At 40.6% G+C, this 14,718-nt stretch overlaps 1 protein-coding gene across 1 annotated transcript in view; it reads left to right on the top strand.

The window, feature by feature from the left end:
- The window catches only part of DNAH5 (dynein axonemal heavy chain 5), a 291,695-nt gene that overhangs the window by 125,260 nt on the left and 151,717 nt on the right, over positions 1–14,718 (top strand). Inside the window, exons 24-31 of the mRNA XM_040494117.1 lie at positions 150–385; positions 3,507–3,725; positions 4,752–4,814; positions 5,107–5,345; positions 6,087–6,327; positions 8,413–8,612; positions 11,738–11,891; positions 13,382–13,545. Coding sequence (XP_040350051.1) covers positions 150–385; positions 3,507–3,725; positions 4,752–4,814; positions 5,107–5,345; positions 6,087–6,327; positions 8,413–8,612; positions 11,738–11,891; positions 13,382–13,545 — 1,516 coding nt within the window. The remainder of the gene's footprint in view (positions 1–149; positions 386–3,506; positions 3,726–4,751; positions 4,815–5,106; positions 5,346–6,086; positions 6,328–8,412; positions 8,613–11,737; positions 11,892–13,381; positions 13,546–14,718) is intronic.

Below are 14,718 nucleotides of genomic sequence, written 5' to 3'. Positions count from 1 at the left end.
AGGAAATCTAACTTTTTCCAGTTTAATTTTTTTTATGCACCACAAAGCTGTAAGTTGCAAAGTGTTTATTATTGGTGAACAGCAGTGCTCTGTTTTTTCATACTGGTTCAAGTTTTTCAAACTGAACTGTGGACATTTGGGTTTTACAGCTGACTTGAAGTTCACTCTGGCTGCTGAGACAAAGGCCTGGATGGTCGTCATCGGTCGTCACTGTAACAAAAAGTACAGGAGTGAGATGGAAAACATTTTTACACTTATTGAAGAATTCAATAAAAAACTGAATCGTCAGATTAAAGACCTAGATGATATTCGGATTGCTATGGCAGCACTGAAAGAAATCCGGGAGCAGCAAATCTCCATTGACTTTCAAGTAGGACCTATTGAGGTAACTGATAATCATTGGTTCATTATGGGAATAGCTCATCATGTTGAGTGATATTAGCTGAAGTATTGACTAGCTGTGGACTGTAGGGATGGTGGTTACAGATGGATGCTTAACCTAAGAATAATTTCAGTAATGATGATACCTAACCTTACAGGGTACCTTCTGTGGGCCAGTTCTAGACCTTTGCATGGCATCTAAAGTCCCTAACTGCAGAGCCTGAGATGAGGATTTCTGTACAAGTGATCTACTGATAAGTGCTCATAGGAGAAGGGAGTGTGAGGGAAATAGGAATGATGAGGTCAGGTCAGAGGTGGGGGAGCTAAGGGAGAGTGTGAGCTTAGCTGTAGACAGATTTCCCACAGGGTGCTCTGGAGCATGAATTCCACACAGTTGCTTCCACTTTGAGGGAAGGGAGACTGCCCTTTGTACCCCTGAGACAGTTGGTTATTGACCATCATCTCCCCAGGAGGAGACTCCCATTTAGCTGAGGACAGTTTTCCAGGGAAAGAGGCAGCTGCCATTACCCCAGACAGTACTCCTAGCAGTCAGGATGGGAATACCAGCTGGAAAACAGAACCTGGATGCAACTGTAGGGGAGGAAAAATTCTTCCTCTACCCTTCAAGATTCTCCAGCTGGTTTAAAACTTAAATTGACATGAGACCTACTAATAGGAGTAAAACCAAAGTTTAACTATGTGCACACAGAGGCCCAATAATGAAATTGAGACCTAAAGAAATGACCAAGGCAGGCTGTTTTTATGCTTTTCAGACAAAGAGACAATAAATCCGTGAGGAATTGACAGGATGAAGAAAACTGAACTTTGGGAGCTTCAATTAGTAAGGAATTCTGAATAAGTGTTGGGCTGTGGTAGTAAATTAGTAAAAAGAAACAAGGGTTGTTATATAGCCTTCTCAGCTCTAAATGTCCTATCCCTGGTGATAAGGATGTTTCTTTACCTCCTGGTTCTGAGAGGCTGCCTTTCACACAGGAGATTTATTTCCTGGTTTCTGGAGAAAAAGTCGGGCAGCGTGTCAGAGAGTTCTTTTTGAATTGGCTATTTCTTAAGTGACTTTGATTCAAAATAATGTGGCAAAGTGGCACATTTTGGTCCCTATAGGTACTAACAGTGTCCATTCATGTATTAATTCTGTATTAACACATTTAATCCTTACTCAACACCTCGTTTAACATAAGGAAACCAAGGGTCAAAGAAATTATTCAGCTTGATATGTGTTACACATTTCTTTTATAATTATGCTGTATCATATTTTCTCTCCTGTATGAAATTGTTTGCTCAGGAACAGATCACTGTATTATTCTTTTGAATGAAACCAGTATGATTATAGCATTAAAATGATTCCAGAAAAAAAAATGCCATTTTAGCACTTCATAACTTAAATGTCTGGACTTAAATTCTTTAAAAAAATTTTTTTATTAAGTTTATTTATTTATTTTGAGAGAAAGACAGAGAGAGTGAGCAGGAGAAGGGCAAAGAGAGGGAGAGAGAGAGAATTCCAAGCAGGCTCCATGCTGTCAGCGTGGAGCCCCATGCAGGGGTCAAACTCACGAACCGTGAGATCATGACCTGAGCCTAAACCAAGAGTTGGACGCTTAGCTGACTGAACCACCCAGGCACCCCTGGACTTAAATTCTGATGGTGAGGATTGTATACCAGTCTCACATTTTCTGTGCCCCTCTTTGAATTTTGGAAAGTTTCAAACAACCATGAAAATGGTTCAGATAATTAAATGCTTGCACCTTTGCCGTATTGGGTCAGGAAAATCATGTGGCCCACCGTGCCCTTCTTGGGAATTGAAACATAAGATAAAGAGTCCCTGCTTTGTGTAGAACCAGGAGCGTCCCTGGGCATTTGAAGGGAAGGCCCAGTAACCGACACCCCTGTTTCCCCCTGTCTGAGCATTCAGACAAAACTGTAGTCAAATAGTCAAGGTAAAAATACAACCTTTTGTTCCTGATAGAACTTATTTGGAAGACATGGCTTAGTGTACAAACTCCCATATTCCCATTACCACACAAATCCATGCACACACACTGCTTGTGATGACTACATCCCAGAATTGTTGAACTTATTTGTACGTCAGAAGCAGAATTGAAAAGCTGCAGGCCCCTCTATTACCCTGCTTCACTCTATTTAAAAAAAAAAAATTAATGCTTTATTTTTGAGAGAGAGAGACAGAGAGAGAGAGCGAGCGTGCATGAGTGGTAGAGGGGCAGAGAGAGAGGGAGACACAGAATCGGAAGCAGGCTCCGGGCTCCGAGCTGTCAGCACAGAGCCCGACATGGGGCTTGAACTCACGAACCGTGAGATCGTGATATGAGCCGAAGTCGGACGCTTCACTGAGCCATTCAGGCACCCCACCCTGCTTCACTCTATTGACACTGGAGGGCAGACCAGTGGGTTGCCTTCAAGGAGGAAGAAGAAAGAGGGAGAAAGGCACTGGGCTAGGCTTGTCCACATCAAGTCTTTTACCCAAATTAATGATCAGGTATTCGTTCCACCTGTATGTAGAGAACTAACGCCGGGAGAGGAGGGCAGAGATATTTAGGGAAAATCCTTTCTCATGAAAACCAAACTCTTTTAGCCAAGACAGTAGTCGAGGATTTTGTATCTTGAGGTCAATGCCTGGGCTCAGGCTTTGATGCAGCAGTACCCTTGTGTGTCTTACTATTGGAACCTCTTACCAACAAAATGAAATGGCATAGAGTTAAAACCCTGATTTATTTTATTATGCTAATATTAGCAGTTAGATTAGCTTATGTTTTTCATCTCGAAGTCTTGAAATACAACTTAGGGGCCTAAATAAAAATATCTTTTATTTGCATAATGGTTTATAGTTTTTGAAATTCATTTAAAATGATATTTGTGGATATTCACAAAAATCCTGTGAAGCAGCCAGGAATTTTCTCATTTTACCGTAGAGGAAACTGAAGCTTAGGGGCTCGGTTGCTCATTTAAGCTTTTATGGTTTGCAAGAAGGAAAGAACTCTCGGGGTAGTTTCCCTATCATACCGATCTTTTCCATTCTATCACTTTAATAAGTGAGTGAGTAGATTTATGCATCTGACCGGCAGAAATTAAATTTTCCTTCTTTTGTGTAGGAATCCTATGCCCTGCTTAACAAATACGGTCTTCTCATAACAAAGGAAGAGATGGACAAAGTTGATACTCTGCGCTATTCTTGGGAGAAGCTTCTGACACGTGCCAGTGAAGTTCAGAACGAATTAGTCTCACTGCAGCCGCGTTTCAGGAAGGAGCTAATTAGTACCGTGGAGGTCTTCCTCCGAGACTGTCACCACTTCTACTTGGACTATGATTTGGTACAACTCTGGTTTTTCCTGTTTGTATTTTTGGGAAGAGTCAATAGAGCTGGCAAAGTGCATAAAGATTCTATGCCAAGTTTCATGACTCTCCCTAGAGAGTTTCATGAATGAAATGGGAGTTTCATTTTCATGAGAGCAATCCAGGAAATGAGGAATCTAAAAGTGCAATCCATATTATATCATTGGTCTGTTCCTGAAGTTGTTTGGTAGCTTTCTAACTTTGTGTGGCCAAATCCTGTTCACATGTGGTTAAATGTCATCCTTCTTCAGCTTTCCCTAGTTCCACAAACACTGTAGAGCACCCAGCGTGTGGCAGGCACTGACCTTGGTGCGGAAGACACCAACGTGGACAAGACAGATGAGTTCCTGTTTTAGTCCTTCATTTATGAGTTTTAGTGCAGACTCTTCTGCACTAGGAGTATGTGCACTAAGAGCCACTTCTAACCAATCATAATACACTAGAGAAAGGAAATATGTGAAGGGTACAGTTTGTACCTGTTAAGTAGGAACACACAAGACCACAAAGTTAACGAAGTTATGAGGTTGGATCCATGCACTAACATGGATGAAGCAGCACAGAAGTCCACGTATTGAAGGCGTTCTAATGTAGGAAAGCCCGACTGGAATGTTAAGATTCTATGTCACTCTGCAAATAAATATTAGAATGCTAAAAGCTGTGAGTTCCGTGGCATTGGTGTTTTAGTTCAAAACCAGGCATGATACGTGCTTCCTATAGACTGCTTACTGACCCTTCCTCGCCTGGTTGCCTAAGAAATGAGAAGTACTCATTTTTAATTTTAAGAATTTCCTGAAATTAGAAGGTGTGGTATTAACTTGGCTTTTTTTACTTGAAAATATTTCCAAATGAGTCACTTCCCTGAGTCCTTTTCTACAATTAAAGAACGAAGTTTCTTAACATTGATGTGACGTGAATGAAAACTAGCTTTGATGTGCATATACTTTGAGCTCATGAAATTTGAATACAACACTTCCTTTTATTTTGTGTTTAACTTTTTGTTTCAGAATGGTCCAATGGCTAGTGGCTTAAAACCCCAGGAAGCCAGTGATAGGCTTATCATATTTCAGGTAATCTTTTTGGTTTCTATGACCTTCTACACAACCAAAACCTTAACATGTTTTAGACACATACATTTTTTCCCCTTAATATAGAAAAGCCTATTGTGGAATATTTTTAAAAGTTGTGATTTGGGATAATTATATTTGGAGATGGTGTCTATTTAATTGACTGTAGTTACTTACTATTCTTATTTACATGTGCTCTGAAATCATACATGTTTGCTTATTTGCCAGTTTTTAAGTTTACCTGTTTATTCATGTGCAAATCATCTTGCTGAGTTTTCACTGGTGTTTTCTTTAGAATCAATTTGATAATATCTATCGGAAATACATCACCTATACTGGAGGAGAGGAGCTCTTTGGACTGCCAGTTACTCCATATCCTCAGCTTCTTGAAATAAAGAAGCAATTAAATCTTCTACAGAAAATATACTCTCTATACAACAGCGTCATAGAAACTGTAAATAGCTATCATGAGATGCTTTGGTCGGAAGTGAATATTGAAAAAATCAACAGTGAACTTTCAGAGTTCCAGAACAGGTGAGAAATTAAATGTTTAGCATGCCCCGAGCTATTGAATCTTAAATGCTTTCTTCTTTGATAGACTGTCAAGTTCTCTTTTCACTCCCAGATGTTTTGAAAGCACATCAGGCTGCATTGCTGTTGTCCGTTGACGTCACCCTTGTCAGACGCTATTTATTAATTACCCCTGTGTGTACGTGGTAAGACAAACGCGTCCTTTAAACCTGGATGAATTTTGTCAGGGGCTCTTCTGCATCCTGGAGGGAGCTGATCTCTCTTTATATTACACTTATCAAACATTTGAAGTTTATGTGAGATGACTTCCTGTAATAAAAGCAAGAGCCCTATGATTTAAGTGTTGAACCCAAAGAAAATACAGGGTCATTTGTTGTGTTTTTTGGTTGTCGGCCTGATACACTCCGCTGTGCTTTGTACTTAGGAGGATCTCAATACATGTTTGTAGAATTGAATTGAATTGGGAGGCACCTCCGTCATTTAAAATAATGCCTTTTTACCCAGCTAAGTGTTACGAGGGAATTGAAAAAACAAAACAAAACACCAAACTTTCCCAATTGGGAGGAGCAGTTTTCTCTAATGTAAAAATATGTTAGATTAACAGATATCATTTGAATCATGAGATATGAAAGTGTGGTAGGTATTTGAAATGACTGTTTTTTGATCGAATGGTAGTAGACAAGCTTGGAGTGGAGACACTCAGGCTCCTCTTTGAATGACCATTCACGGTGACTCCCTTTGCAGGTGTCGGAAGCTGCCCCGGGCCTTGAAGGACTGGCAGGCTTTCTTGGATCTGAAGAAGACCATTGATGATTTCAGTGAGTGTTGCCCACTCCTGGAGCACATGGCCAGTAAGGCCATGATGGACAGGCACTGGGAAAGGATAGCTGCTCTCACTGGCCATAATCTGGATGTGGGGAATGACACTTTTAAGTTAAGAAATATCATGGAGGCACCTCTTCTGAAATACAAAGAAGAAATAGAGGTACGTTCATAGGATTACTTGATGTGGTAGGAGATTGGAAGGTCTCATGGGATTTATTTTGACAGTATTCCTACATTATGGAATGTTGGGCCAGTAAACCATACCAGGACAATTAAAACTCTTCTGGGCATCCAGCTATTCATTCCTTCCACACATGTTTACGTGACAGGTTCTGTGTTGAGCGCTGGGGACATACAGATGCTTTCCTTCATTCATAGATCATTAAATAACTTGCATAGTTAAATAATATACACAATTAAGGGTATAGTTACACAATGTGGTAAACACCATTGAAGTAAAAAGCATCTGTTCTATGACAGCCCATAGTAATGGGCTTGACCTGTTTGGGGTGATGGGTGGTAAAGGTAGGGAAGTTGAGACACATGCCCATGACTGCTGGGGAGGGAATGTGCGCGTGTGGTGAGGCTGAGGGACTTGGAAAGGGCAAAGAAGACAATGTCAGGCATGTGGAACAGCATGGGTGAAGGGTCTGAAGTGTGTTTGGGAACCAGAGGGAAGGGAACACCAGGGTGGAGAGACCAATGGGGAGCCGTCTGGGAGATATATTTTGAGCAGAGATGACATGGTTAGATTTGCATTTTGTAAAGATCACTGTGGTAACTGTGTGGAGGAAGGATTGGGGGAGGGCAAGTGAGAATGGTGGGAAAACCAACTAGGGGATTATAAGAATATCCCAGACAAGAGACAATGGTGTGTTGGATGAGGGGGCAGGTAGTGAAGCTGGAGAAGGGAGAAAAGATCAACGAGATCATTAGAAGGTAGAGCCAGGGAGAACTTGGCAAGAGAGGGAACATGGTAGGAGAAACAATCTAGGGTAAACCTTAGATTTCCTGCTGAGAGATCAAGGTGGATGATGGTGCTCATCACGGAGATAGGGAATTATTGGAAGGGAATCAGTTGAGCGACAAAGTGCAAAGAGCTTAATTTGGGGCATGAGTTTGATATTTCACAGAATGTGTTTGGGATTCCCTTGGTTAGATCCAAACACAGAGGCCCAATAGGCAAATGGATGGGGGGTCTTACCGGGAGATACAAGAGGTTACAGACTGTGTGGGCATAAATGAGCTCATGCAGAGAGGGTGCATGCAGAGAGAGTGCAGCATGAGACGAGAAGAGGCAAGGATGGGGCTTGACTAATGGTCCAGGAAAAAGCGTGGCTGCAGAGGAGACTGGGAAAGTGGAGGGAGACCTGGAAGAAGTCAGGTTTCTCTTCATTTTCTCCTCTCATACCGCATTGATTTGGCTCTAGAGTTAAATCAGAGACACATTAAATTTTGGGTCTTTGATTAGAGTTTCAAAATTTACAAGGTTATCACACATGTGTTTTTTTTTTTTTTATCCAAATGGAGATATAATTGACATATAACATTGTGTAAGTTGAAGGTATATAACATATTGGTTTGATACATTTATATTGTGGCATGATTGCCATTGGAGTGTTAGCTAACACCTGGGTTATGCCACATAATGATCATTTCTTCTAGTGGTGGTAGCAATTAAGCTCTAGTCTATTAGGAAGTTTAATATTTATGATACAGTTTTGTTGTCTACTATCACTGTACTGTGTGTTAGATTTCCAACATCTCTTCTGTTCCCCCATCCCTGGCCTCTGGTAACTACCACTCTACCCTCTGTGTTTTTGAGGGTTCCACATATAAGGGATTCCACATACAAGGGATAGCATATGGTATTTTTACTTGTCTGACTTATGTCAGCCTAATGCCCTCAAGGTCCACCCACGTTGTCACAAATGTCAGGATGTCCTTTCTCACGGTGTTCCGTTGTTGCGTACCTTTTGTGTCATCTTTCTCTCTGGAAGAGTGTGGCGGGACATTTTACAAACTAAGGTTCTGTTATTTAGTAATACATCTTCATCTCTCTCCCTCAATCTCGATCTATATACACATACACCATTTGTTATGTTGCATTTTAGAGCTGGGCGGGAAAAGTATTTTTAGATATGTATGAAGCAAATAGTGAGGCTAGGACCTCTGCTGAATCTGGACTGTTCACGAAGGACGTGTGACTTTCATGTGGTAAAGCTAGAGCTTGCAATTTTAATAGGACATCTGTATCAGTGCGGTGAAAGAGAGAGACATCGAGCACAAGCTGAAGCAAGTGATGAACGAGTGGGACAGCAAAACATTCACATTTGGCAGCTTTAAAGCCCGTGGAGAGCTCCTCTTGCGGGGAGACAGCACCTCAGAAATCATCACCAGCATGGAGGACAGCTTGATGTTGCTAGGCTCTCTACTGAGCAACAGGTAGGAAGTCCGTCCATCTTTCCCCTGAGATGTGGGAACCACCGCAGCAAACGTTTTAAGGGAAATTAATATTAAACAATGCAGCAATGGCCCCCATACAATTTATTTAACATTAAAAATCCGTGTTGTAATTTTAGCCCTTGGCACAGCATGTGTAATGCTGTTTTTATTTCATTATCCTCTACTGTGGGATGTGTCTGAGACCATCAACTGGACAAAATAATGCAACATGTAATTAGCCACTTGGATCTTGCGGAACATTTCAACTTTGCAGCTGACAAGCCTCACTGCACAGCTGACAGCTTGACAGGCTCCGGAGTCCAGGGGAAATTAGGCTGAGTTTCAGAATAATCGTTCTACTTGGGAAATCGTTGTGCCAACATCTGTGGACTAGAAACTCTTAGTTGTGTACATACTTTAATGAGATGACAGATTAAGATAGAGAGTGAATTTAATTCATAAAGAGAAATAAAACAGCACAGACCGATACGAGTCTAACACTTCTGTTTGACAGTTAACTGCAAAACCATCATGCTTTGGATGCACATGCCTTAGACTCATGAGCTTAACATTTCCTTGGTTCCTTGCTTCCCTTTGCTCCTCCTGAAATAATTTTTTGTTCACCAGGATCTTCTCAGATATATAATAATTGTGTAGCATGTGGGTATCATTGAGATACGAGTTTACTGCATTCGGTCTTTTGAACGTCAGTCTCTTCTGTGTGTATATGTATATGAATAAGTTTAATGTAGGGATTAATAACCACTTAACACTGTTTGATAAAAATTTCTCTTCTTCACTTTTGCTTGGTACACCCAAGTGTTTGAAGTGAGTAATATGGGATATAAAATTCGGTCTTAGAGATTTAGACCATTGGTAACCTTGACTCTGAAGTACTTAGGATTTGGTGAGTTTGAATGAATTTGGTTGCTATTCATACCCAAATAAATGAAGGACAGATGGAAAATAACACATCCTAGGGAGGTAGAAAATGAACACATACAAATTAAGTAAAAATTACTATGTTAGGGATGGGGAAACTGTCCTTACCGATGGCAGTGAATCCACAGATGAGAGTTGTGTGAGGAACACGTATTCAGTACAAATGTATTGAACACCTACTATGTGCCATACACTTTTCTAGGTGCTATGGACAGAAGAGCAAATCAAACAGTGTTCTCTGTTGCTATGGAACCGCATTGTAGTGAAAATCGTAAATTAAAAAAAAAAACCCAGAAAGATGTGGAATATTAAAACAGTCTGTTTCACAATTAGGACTGTGGGAATGAAAATTTTATTAATGAATATGACTAATATTTGAGAAAGATTTAAGTCCATAGTCTGTTGGAATGGAGGGATCCCTAAGGGCAAAGAAAAAGGAAAAACAGTGACAGGGAGTACAATTATTAGAATTTTGTCTGCAAATAATAGAAGCACCTCATGAAACATTGCCTACACAAAACTGAAGTTTATGTGGCTCTCACGTAAAAGAAGCTCCAAGGTTGATGGTTCAGGGTAGAGAGCAGGCTCCACCTCATCATCAGGGACCTAAGCTTTATCAGGCTCACCCTTCTGTCTTTTCCAGGGGTGGCCCTTCCCCTAACTTCCCCTTCCATACAATGTTGCCACCCACTTCTTACCCAAGAGAGTGGTCCTCACTTGGCTGTTTACTGGACGCCTGGGGAACTTAAATCCCAGTGCCTGGGCCACATCTCACACTGATTGAATTGGAGTCTCTTGGGGGTGGGACCCAGGCAGGCCTGAGTAGGGTTTTTTTTTTTTTTAATGTTTATTTATTTTTGACAGAGAGAGTGACAGAGCATGAGTGGGGGAGGGTCAGAGAGAGAGGGAGACACAGAATCGGAAGCAGGCTCCAGGCTCCGAGCTGTCAGCACAGAGCTCCGCGTGGGGCTCGATCTCACAAACTGCGAGATCATGACCTGAGCCGAAGTCGGATGCTCAACCGACTGAGCCACCCCAGTGCCCAGGCCCAAGTAGTTTTTAATGTCTGCTGGATGTCCCCAAGGTACAGCCAAGGTTGGGAGCTACTGATGTGGAACTTAGTCCCGGCCCTGCCCGTTGCTGCAGAGGAGGCTGGGAAATTCAGTATTTTAACTGGGCACTTATGTTTCCAGGTAGAAATGGGGTCCTATATCTAAAGAGAAAAGGAAAAAAACACTGGAAGGCCATGATCCGTTTCTCTCTCAAGAATGAAAAAGGGAAGATAGATCAACTATAGGAGAGACTAAAGAGTGACTATCAGAGTATTACACGTAGACATGCATGAGCCCTAACACACATACACACACAAGCACACGCACATGCACACACACACACACACACACACACACAGACACACGCGAGTGGGTGGCTTTGAGTGCCTGGGGAGTTGGAAAGAGACCCAGAAAGGGGGAGGCTAGAGAGAGATTGCAGGTATTAACATGTTTGAAAATTGAATTGGTTGTTTGATCCCCACCAGTGTCTCTGTAATTGCCCCATAGTATGTGAGAAACCAGAGAGAGTCCCTGGAGAAGACACAAAGGTCAGCAGAGAGACTATTACTCGCTTGGCTGTAGGAACAATGACCCCAATTTTATTACTCTAGCAGTTGTGTGGAATCAAGTCTAATGCCTGATCTGCTCCTCAGATGACACATCTCCCACCTGTTTATGCTCTGGATCAAAACAGGAAAAGTTGAACAATGTCCAGTAAATAATGATGATTTAGTCACTTGGTAGCATCATTAAAAAAAAAATAAGTTTATTTATTTGAAAGAGAGAGAGAGAGAGAGAGAGTGAGAGAGAAGGTGTGAGAAAGAGTCGTGGAGGGGCAGAGAGAATCCCAAGCAGGCTCTGCACTGTTAGCCCAGAGCCCGACGCGGGGCTCGATCCCATGAACCGTGAGGTCATGACCTGAGCTGAAATTAAGGGCTAGATGCTGACCTGACTGAGCCTCCCGGGTGCCCCAAGTAGCATCATTTTCAAAACCAGCACAACATAATCCCAGTTGTAAAGAAACAGGTAAAAATTAGGATTAAATAAAATCTTTTAGTTTGAAAACAACAACAATAAAAAAGAAAACACCAAAAAAAACCTCCCAAATGCTGACTGTATTTTTCATTTTAGGTACAATATGCCGTTCAAGGCCCAGATCCAAAAATGGGTACAGTACCTTTCCAACTCAACAGACATCATTGAGAGCTGGATGATGGTGCAGAACTTGTGGATTTACTTAGAAGCTGTCTTTGTGGGAGGAGATATTGCCAAGCAGCTTCCCAAGGTTTCAGAATTTTCCTTATGGTTTCATCAGGGTTTTAAGAGAATTCTCTAATAACTAATAATTCCTTCAAAAATGCAATAATATTTCAATTTCTCTGGAGCCACACCCTCCCCAACGTTTTTGTTGTTGTTGTTGAACTGTTTTATAAGGAGAGAGCGATTGTGGAAAAGTAAGGGTGTGAAGGCTACAAAACCGTGTGGTTTTGTGGGAAACAGAGGGTTAAAAAAGAAAAGGAATGTCTGCATAATTGATACACTTTAGGTAATTTGAAGGTAGAATTTGGGAGCAGTGCGGAATTATGGCGTAGTTATCTCCACAATGGCAGGATAATTTGTTCTGTTACTACTGACAGTTTAAAACAACTCACGCTATATAATTCACCCAATTATATCTGTACTGGAAAACTGGGGGGGTGGAAACAGGCAGAAAAAAGAAACTCCAGAACAAAAAGGCCCTCTTCTCAAGATTGTGGAACATGTTTTTTTTCTCATCAAATTTAATCATCTTATGGGGAATATGGAGTGTAGTATTTTGAAATTTTTATCAAAAACATTTTTCTTACCAAATCTCAAGGATTCTTATTCAACTACCTTAAATCGTTTGCAAAATTATAATGTTTTAATGATATATTTGAGTTTTAGAAACACGGTTGTGTTGAGTGTTTTTTTTGCTCAGTCTTCCTAGCTGTCCCTGTGGTGAGTTTTCAGTTTCATTACAGAGGATGGATCTGTTAGCCGATGTATTTTTCACCTACCGGTGGAATGTATCCACACACTGAAACTTTAAATATTTATTTACTTATTTCTTTATTTCTGCTTTTATATTTGGGCATGTTTTTCTTCTTGCTGGGTGGTGGGGAATCTCAAATTGGATGTAATACTGGCAACTTTCACATTCAATATTCAAGGAGCTCGGTGGGGTCTCTTGCTCTCGTATTTGATAGTACATGCCTATTGGTAAACTACAGAAAGTTTTAGGGAAGAAGGAAAACCTTATTTCTATTCTCTCAAAGTCCTCTGCGCATTTTCAATTTTTTTTCTGAAAAAAAAAATCTATGTTTAAAAATTTCACAGTATTAGGGTTATACCGTAATTAGTTTTGTATCTTATTTTTAAATGTTTTCATTTCTAAATATACAAACAATTCAGTGCTCAGTGTAGAAAACTTGAAAAACATAAAATTCACTTCATTTAGGGATAACTGGCAAAAACACTTGGGAGTGCTTTTCTCTTCCAAGCTGTCTCATATTGTATTTTCATTTCTGTGTCTGTCTTCTGCTTTCAGTTAACATAATGGGGGGACCTTATTTAAGAAAGGGGGTGGGATGGTGCAAAAGGAGAATCGAAATAGAACATGTGTGACATTTTAGGCATGTAAAGTTGGGATATCCAGACTGGGGAGAAATCTGGCCTCAGCAGAAGGTATGTGAGATGCGCTTTCCTTGAGATCACAGATGTGTCCAAGTGGGCTTTGTTACCTCGTTCTTGTAGGAAGCCAAGCGCTTTTCCAACATCGATAAATCTTGGGTGAAGATTATGACTCGGGCTCATGAAATGCCAAATGTGGTTCAGTGTTGTGTTGGAGATGAGACCATGGGGCAGCTGTTACCGCACTTGCTGGACCAGTTGGAAATGTGCCAGAAATCCCTCACTGGGTAAGTTTACTGGCTCTGTGAAGGCTCCCTTAGCGTCCTAGAGATGAAAGGGATCAGAGGGACTAGACAGCATTAGCCATATTGATTTTCTTTTGCTAAAACGTAATTCGTGTCTGATGTTGTTGCATAGATAAAACCGGTAGCTTGGAGTCTCATATTATCTCCAAACCCTTGCTGGATTTGTTCTGATGTTGGAATAATAGGACTCAGGGCTTCTTCCATCCACTGGGACAAAGTCTTGCAAATTCTCATATAGTCCTTGCCTTTTAAAATGGATACAGCTACTTTCCTGATTTTCTTCTTGGATAAGCATCTGAAGAGTCAAAATATTTCATTAGGTGCAACCAAGAACATTATGAACAGTGTAATGTACACAAGTAGTCAAGATTATACAGAAACAAGAGCCTCATATATCTATCAGTGTATACACACACACACACACACACGTGTATAGGAGGCGGGGTGAATTCCAAGAGTAACATATATTTTTCTTTTCTTTCCCTTTGGCTAATCAAGATAAATCATGTAAGCAGAAATATGTTGAATAGTAGTGAATATTCCAAAAACAGTTAACTACACATGATTTTCTGTATTTTTTATTTTTATTGAGATATAATTGACATACAGCATTACATTAGTTTCAGGTATGCAACATAGTGGTTTGAGATTTGCATATATTGCAAAATGATGAGCACCATAAGTCTAGTTAACGTCCGTCGTAACGTGCATAGTTACAAACTATTTTTCTTGTAATGAGAACTTTCAAGATCTACTTTCTTAGCAGCTTTCAAATATGAAATAGAGTATTTTCAACTATAGTCACCATGCTGTAAAATATATCCCCATGACTTATTTATATTATAGCTGGAATATACATGCTTTTAAATATCTCCTCTTTCTCTTTCACTCTTATGTGGATCCTGAGAAACTTAACAGAAGACCATGGGGAAGAGGAAGGGGGAAAAAGTTACAGAGAGGGAAGGAGGCAAACCATAAGAGACTCTTAAAAACTGAGAATAAACTGAGGGTTGATGGGGGGTGGAAGGGAGGGGAAAGTGGGTGATGGGCATTGAGGAGGGCACCTGTTGGGATGAGCACTGGGTGTTGTATGGAAACCAATGTGACAATAAATTTCACATTAAAAAAATAAGTATCTCCCCTTTAAGCATTTTT

The sequence above is a fragment of the Herpailurus yagouaroundi genome, unplaced genomic scaffold (assembly GCF_014898765.1).
Source record: "Herpailurus yagouaroundi ecotype Mexico unplaced genomic scaffold, PumYag 29, whole genome shotgun sequence".
NCBI lineage: Eukaryota > Metazoa > Chordata > Mammalia > Carnivora > Felidae > Herpailurus > Herpailurus yagouaroundi.
This window is presented reverse-complemented; position numbering and strand designations above follow the sequence as displayed.